This window comes from Brassica oleracea, chromosome C1 (genome assembly GCF_000695525.1).
Source record: "Brassica oleracea var. oleracea cultivar TO1000 chromosome C1, BOL, whole genome shotgun sequence".
NCBI lineage: Eukaryota > Viridiplantae > Streptophyta > Magnoliopsida > Brassicales > Brassicaceae > Brassica > Brassica oleracea.
In genome coordinates this window covers 40,371,782-40,379,727 of record NC_027748.1, presented here as the reverse complement: position 1 = coordinate 40,379,727, position 7,946 = coordinate 40,371,782, and the positions used below count along the sequence as shown (strand labels likewise).

At 35.5% G+C, this 7,946-nt stretch overlaps 2 protein-coding genes across 2 annotated transcripts; both read left to right on the top strand.

Annotated features, from left to right (window-relative positions):
- The first annotated feature begins 3,581 nt into the window (after positions 1–3,581).
- On the top strand, positions 3,582–4,115 carry LOC106300525 (C2 and GRAM domain-containing protein At1g03370-like). Its single transcript, XM_013736681.1, has 2 exons — positions 3,582–3,799; positions 3,956–4,115. Exons 1-2 carry the CDS (start codon positions 3,663–3,665, stop codon positions 4,083–4,085), a joined length of 267 nt encoding a protein of 88 aa, XP_013592135.1. The 5' UTR covers positions 3,582–3,662; the 3' UTR covers positions 4,086–4,115.
- A 3,020-nt stretch (positions 4,116–7,135) lies between these two features.
- Positions 7,136–7,810, top strand: LOC106340239. The gene is made up of 2 exons (XM_013779123.1): positions 7,136–7,321; positions 7,403–7,810. Exons 1-2 carry the CDS (start codon positions 7,136–7,138, stop codon positions 7,808–7,810), a joined length of 594 nt encoding a protein of 197 aa, XP_013634577.1.
- The last annotated feature ends 136 nt before the right edge of the window (positions 7,811–7,946 follow it).

Below are 7,946 nucleotides of genomic sequence, written 5' to 3'. Positions count from 1 at the left end.
GTTAGTTTTCTGTTTGACTCCAAATTTTGAGTCACTTTTGCAAAAAGACCATAAATATATAGTGCGATTTTACGAAACAGTATGATCGGCTATTTTGTTACGTCCTTCGGATTTGAACATGCATGTTTGTGTGACATAACAAAATTTGCCAACGTAATTGTAAAATGTATTGTATATAATAAAGGTTGGGAATATTTTGGACAATCCAGCCTAATAATGTGAATAGTATATTACAAAAGGAAAAATTTAATATACATATACTTTGTTGATAGTTTACATTTATTTTTCGTTTTGGTGAATTTACCTCAACTGATGTATTTAGTTAAATATGAAAATCAGAATCATGTTTTGGTTATCTAATAAAATTAAGAAAAAATTGCCAAAACGGAATATAAAAACAAGTACATTGTCCTTTTGCCATAAATCTCTTTTTGGTAAGATCTGGACTTAGATACCCCTGATCAACTTTGAAAAATCATATCAATTATTTTAAGAATCAGAAAAATATGGAAAAATATACAAAATGTATATAAACAAGAGACAACATATGAAAAATACTTTGGTTGAATAAATATTTGTGGAACACAATTTCATATTTTGGTCTACCGATGGCAGAAAACATAATCTAGTGTTTACGAGGATGTAGATTGCATATTCGGCTAACTACATGAATATCCGCAACCAACAGAATGTTAAATCGACCATTTTTTTTTATAATTTTAGCATGGTAGAATTGAACGACTACTATTTCTTTTATTTCTAAACTACGGTAGACATGGTAGAATTAAACGACTACCATATCTTTTATTTCTGAACTATAGTAGATTTGATTAACTATTATTTCCTATATATCTACAGATGCGAAATGACAAAATCTGTCATGTATCATGACTCTGCCATAATATGATTCCATAATCTACCACATTCCTTTATTTTTTGGACAACGTAATGTATGTTCTACGAATTTCGAATTGTATATTTTCCTTAAATATCTCCAAAATCTGTTAAGAGAATATATTCTAAATCTATTTTCCTTAAATTTCGTGTTTTCCAAGTATATATTGTTTAAAAAAAATTGTGGTCTTCTTCTTGGTGAGACGATTTTGATTTTTTTTTTCATCCAAATTTTGTGAATTTCTTGTTGAAGAAGATGCATATCTATGCTTCTTGTGGGTTGTAGAAATTTGATCCCCTTAAAGGATGGGGATTTGCGGTTGATAAGAACAAACGAGGTAGAATACTGTACATGAGATTGACAAGTTCCTTTGAATACCTAAGGCGTATGGCTTTTGAAGATTTTGGAATTGACCAAAACCTTGTCGAGCTTGAGTTAAGCTACTTACCTATGGAGTTAATCAGTTCAATAGACTGTCCCCTGGTTATCATTGAGAGAGTGAGAGCGGAGCGGTGAGGCACGAGTTCAGTTATCGGCGAGGTACGAGCTTCAGTGGTCTTCGGCGACTTACTTGAGAACGAGTCGCGAAGTGAGACGAGGTCTCCGAGACTTCGATTGAGAAGAAGAAGAACACTGGCAGAGTATTACCGGCCAGAAGGACACCGGCGACGGCGAGATCTCCTTTTGGAGCACTTCAAATCGTCTTTTCTCTCTATCGCCAAAGGAAGAGACAACAATTAGGGTTCGTCAGGCTTTGTCAATTTTTTCCTTTTGTATTTTTTTTTTTAATAACTAAATTAAACAAAAAACTTTTTTAAATTTTTTTTTCTTTTTTTTTAAAATAATTAAATTAACAAAAACGTTTAAAAGATTAGATTAGGTGTTTAATTGGGTTTACAGAAAAAAATTATGGCATTAGGACAACTTATAATTCATATTATGGCAAAGGGACAATCTATTTGTATTTTTGTTCCATATTTCCAATTTTCCCTAAAATTAATCATATAACTAGACAAGCTAGGGTATGTGGGGTGATGTCAGGATAAATTAATGAGTTTGTGATATAATTTTATACGCATGCGCATATGTATAAATAATACCTTATAAAGTTTAGGTTGGGTTGTCCAAAATATTCCCAACCTTTTGCATATATTATTATTCTCAAATGTCCCTTACTTTATGGGCGTTGTATGTTTGTATATCGTCTAAGCCAGACTAGTCGCAGAATTATTGGTTCCCCATTTCCTTCTTTTACGATCCATTTACTTTAGTTATCTATTCATCTATATGTCCACTATCTGTCCTCCAAACATAGCTAGCCCTGGCGTTGAACCATAATGAGCATTGAGGCTTCGTTCTCCAAGTTCGATACAATGTTACTTACCGGGAATCTTGGATGTTAAACTTCTCGATGAAGTGTGTACGTAACTTTATATTAGTACGTAATGACAATTGACATTTACCACAACCAAAGAAAATTTATGTCAAAGGTTATCAACGAGGAATGCTACGAAGTTGGCAGAAGACTAGCTTAAGAGGAAGGATTAGTTGAGATTTTATTTAAGCTCTCGCTTCTTTCTTCCACACATATACCGCATCAGGTCTATACATAATGTGGAATAAAGAAGGTTAGAAAAGAAAACACTGTGAGGAACATCAAAAACAGAGAATGCAAATTCAAAGGAGTCATAAGAAGACAGTTTAAACATATTCAGTTAATAACTAGAGGTCAAATTGGTCGATGATTCTCCTTTTAAAACGATTCGAACATGAGAAAAACCTACATATATAAACCCCATACACACACATACACACATTTACGTATTAGTCAGACACATCGGGCACGCTTTTGATTGAAATATTTTATAGATAGGCTTAGACTACAAGACTGTATACATAAAAAGTATCAAATAATAAAATTAAACCAAACTCTAAGACGTGTTGGAGATAGGGTTTATATATGTAGGAGAGAGCCTGTATATATATATACTGATATTACTTGGTTGGTCTTAAAAAGAACACAAATCCTATAAAAAAACAGAGAGATTGATGCAGCGAGAAGGCCTCGTTCCTGAATCACCGATACTACTCCGTCCTGTCCTCATAACTACACCGAGTACATCCAATAGGCCATGAAATCCCACGTCCCTCCCTATCATCCACAGATTCTTCACCCAGCAATGCTTAGACCAGGATTAATGGGGGTTCTTAAATTACGCTAAGAATCCCACCCTTAAGAACTCCCATTAATCATCGTGTTAGAGCATTATTATCGTGGACTCTTAAAGGTTCTTAGGATAATTTGTAATTAAAAAAAAGGAAAATAGATATTAATGTAAGGAACCTATCTTAACTAAGAGGAAGAAGAAACGGCTCTTGTTGGACACAAAAGAAAACTTGAAATCGACGAAGAATCAGGGTGGTCTCCTCGACACGTTGAGAAGATTTGTTTTTTGTAATCCGTGTGTAATCACGGTCTACGTGGCTCAGCTGCTCCGTCGCCAAGCGCAGCTCAAACCCGACACAGTGCCCAAGCTCCGTGAAGCTTTACCTGCTCTGACCGACGAACTCATCGGCACGATGATGTCTCTATATCGACATGTGTGTTCCTTTTCTGCTGTTATGATAATTAATATACAGTGTCTGTCTTTTCCTGTCTGCAAGAATTGTTGGCTTTTATGCAAGCCTGTTTGGTAACAAAACGAAGTTCTTTTTCCTGTGGGAAGATATAGAGGATATTCAAGTGCTTCCTCCCACTCTTGCTTCGATGGGGAGTCCCACTGTCGTCATGACTCTCAGACCAAATAGAGGAACGGACGCGCGGATAGGCGCAAAAACACATGATGAGGAAGGCAGGCTTAAGTTCCATTTCCATTCATTTGTGTCTTTCAATGTAGCACAAAAGTAAGTGATGAGTCATTCTCTTTCCCCTAATTGTTTATTTGTTTGTATTTATTAGCTTGCTCACTCATATCAACGTCCTAGATTTTTCTGTGCCCAACCAATTTGCTTAAGCAATAAGCATGACTTAGATATATGCATGTTCATCTGTGTTTATAGGACAATAATGGCTCTGTGGAAAGCAAAATCCTTGACGCCAGAGCAGAAAGTGCAAGCTGTTGAAGAGGAATCAGAGCAGAAACTCCAAAGTGAAGAGAGTGGTTCATTCTTGGGTATTGATGACGTCTGATTCTCTGAGGTCTACTCTCTGAATCTCTCTGTTCCGGTGAGTTATTCTCTTTCACTACAATGTGCTACATGGAACTCTAAAACTTTTGGCAATAATGTATTTGATTTGGTATAGAATCATTTGCTCTGGTTTTTGCTCAAAAGAGTGGAGCATTGGGAAACTATCATTGAAATGAAAGTTTGTTACTTGTAATCTTGTGTAGTCTTGTTGTGTTTTATTGTATATTCTTGTCAAGTATTGTGTGATTTTTTTTAAGAACATTTAATTAAAAAACTATCATTGGAGCACAAAAATTAGATGTTTCTTAACTAAAGTTCTTATCTACAATTTATTACTTAAATAGTCTTTAAGAGACCCTAATGGGGTTCCATGGTTAATCATGCTCTTATGACCATTGTTATTATTTCATCTTGATCATCATCATATCCTTGTGAGTTCAAATTGAAGATCTAAGGGGGGAAGATATATGGACTGGTTTTTAGGAAGTAAAGATGTGGTTCTGATCTCGAGGTAATAAAAATGCTGGTGATCAAAGGGAGAAGGTAAGGTCTGATCTCAAGGGAGAAGATTTGGTGTGTTGGACTTGGAGAATCATAATTATCTCTTGAAGCTATTGTTATCGGCTCATCGTGGAGGAGCAATCAAAACAAAATTTAGAGGAATTGCTTTCGTTCAAATATATGGTTCCTCCTGGTGTTAAAAGAGTCCTCTTATATGAAATGAATATTTTAAAGCTTGGCTTATTGTTAACACTTAACCATGATGGATTATTCACTTTTTATGTATATATCCAAGTGTATTAGCTTATAATTTGTCTGATTAAATCATTTGCTTACATAGAACACTAAGAAAGCAAATAGCTGAACATTGCCAAAACAAAAACAAATTCCACTTAAGATATTTGACTAATGACTACTATTGACGTTGTGTTAACAAAAAAGAGAAGGACTACTATTAACATTAGTGTGTGTCCCCATCAAAATAAATCAGCAGCAATTGGAGTCTAAACATAAGAAACGTGTCGCACAAAAAAAAAACATAAGAAACGTAATTGACGCAAACTCTCTGTAAGGTCACGTTTATCTGGAAACATGAATGGAGTTACTTGAGAGGAGGACTTACAACATTGGATCGTGACTACGGAATGATCAATAACATACATCATGACATTGGAACTCATGTGATACATCAACTTTTCCCGCAGATCCCACATTATCATCTAGTAGAAGCAGTAAGTAACTTAAACAAGAGACTAAAAGGGTTTGGAATTTTGGTGTATTCATGCTACAAAAGCTTTAAAACTTTTTGCAGATAGAAGCAGCTAAACCAGTACTAAGGAAGTGTTACAGGGAACCTGATAAGTCTGGACCTTTGCCATTACATTTACTGAGAATCTTAGCAAAAGGTATGAAAGAAGATCATTATGTGAGGGATGAAGGAGATGTTGTATACTATAAAGCAGATCCTAATCTTTATGGAGAGATCAAGGTAACAGCAAGTTAAAATGAAGCAGACAGAGAGGGAGAGATAAGCTGTGAAACTCATCCATTTCGGACCAGCTGATTTTTTTGCTTATCAATGTTAATTTTTTGTGTTACCACTAGAGAGTTAGTGTCTCTGAATACAATCAGATTGAAACGACAAGTTTGTTTTCGATAGACAATACTGAAGCTATAGATATACAAGATACATTGCATTGTATTAGATTGACCATTCTTAAGGTTAATATATATATATATATATATATATATATATGGATGCTTATATATATATATATGGATGCTTAACCAAACATTTTCAGTTTTTGTTAGTTTGTATTTTAAGGTTAGTTTCAATAATAATTTCTGGATAATGAATCTTGCTCTGAAAATATACATCAAAGCTAGCTAGAGCTATATACCCCAAAATGTTGTAGCAGCAACTAATATTTGATATATCTCTGCATACTGGTTTGATGCTTCTTGAGGATGTCTTAAGGTATTTCAAGTTAATACGAAGGAATATGCCGTTGTGGCCGCTCATGATCATTCATTAATCAGGCATTGTGAATATTCTTAGCCAGTCAGGAAAGCTTAAAGAGGCATACGAGCTTATTATTGCCATACATGTGGAGGTGGAACCTCATGCTACATGTGGTTCGCTATTGAGTGGTTGTAGTGAAAACATGGGACTATACTGAGATTGCACCAGTTGTTGCTAGGAAAGTCTTTGAGCTTGATCAGCAAAAGACCAAAGTGCTGGTAAATATGTGCTTGCTTTTACTATGCAGCTTTTGGGTAAGCTGTAGGCAAGTCTTGTTGCTTGTGGTCTTTCAATATGTAGTTGGTTACATTTGTAGATGTGCCTTCTACATTCAATGAACCATGTTTCCGTTATTGGGAAGCCGACCTTCTATTTATGGAACATGGTCAACCAACCATTTTATAATACGAGTTTTGCCCATAATATATGAACTGAACCATGTAAACTCTTAAACTCTGCTTAATTGATCTAAAAAGTAATCTTGAATTAACGAATATAGTTGGCAAGATAATAAATAAAAAAGTTTGATTGGTTTGTTGAATTTTCGGCGGGCGCCTACTTTGCTACAGCATGCCACAAAAAATAATTATGACTTACTTACTTGATTTTTTTTTTGTCTGTAATTTTGTCATAAGTTCAATAATTATCACTGCACTGGCATAAATATGGATGGTTAGTCACCGTCCACTGCTAAAACAGATATAAGCCGTTGGATAATTCCAATTAACTTGAATAGCAAGTTAACTCATTAAATTGAAGTTTGATGAGTTAAAGAAAAAAGAAAACATATCGAGTTTAAGAATGTTTCCATATTATTATTAGGAAAAGATGTAGCTTCGTCTTATATAAAGAGTTCTCATGGAAAGATGTTCCATCAAGAGAAACACATTGAGAAGTTTAGTTTTGAGAGAGTTTCTAAATCTAATAAGAAGAGAAGTTCTTATAATCTTTGTGTTTGTGCAACTTTAATTGGTATCAGAGCCAGATTTCGAAGATCGTTTACAAGAGAGTTGTAACTTGATCAAAACATGGGAGATGATGACAATTCTCAAGGACGTGATAAAGGTCTTGAGATGAAGAAGGACATACGATGTCTGATGCTATCATCGACCAACTACACCGTATGGTCGATGCGAATGAAAGTGATGCTTCGTTTATACGATGTTTGGGATACGATTGATCCAGGGAGCGATGATGCAAAGAAGAACAATATGGCGATTGCTCTAATCTTTCAATCAGTCCCGGAAGCGCTAATACTTCAGATAGGAGAACATGATACATCGAAGAAGATTTAGGAAGCTATCAAATCCCGTAACCTAGGTGCTGATGGCATGAGAGAAGCGAGGTTACAGACTTTAATATCTGAGTTCGACAAACTGAAGATGGCAGACACAGACACGGTGGATGACTACGCAGGAAAACTTTCAGGCATAGCATCGAGAGCAGCCGCGTTAGGGGAGATAATGGAAGCATCAAAGATGGTAAAGAAGTTTTTGAAGGGACTTCCAAGAACGAAATTCATTCACATCGTAGCTTCATTAGAACAAGTGTTGGATCTAAATTCAACGGGGTTCGAAGATATTGTTGGGAGATTGAAGGCTTTCGAAGAACGCATCAAAGAAGAAACCCAAGATGAAGGTCAATCGAAGCTCATGTTTGGAAAGAATGATATGCAAGGTAGTGGAAGCCATAACAACTCGTGAGGAAGAGGCAACGGTAGAGGTTATGGTGGAAGAGGACGAGGAAGGTCTAATGGTTCTGATGGTCATAACAAAGGAGGAGAAGCTTCAGACAAGACCAAGAAGAACTACTCTAAGGTTAGATGTTGGCGATGCGATA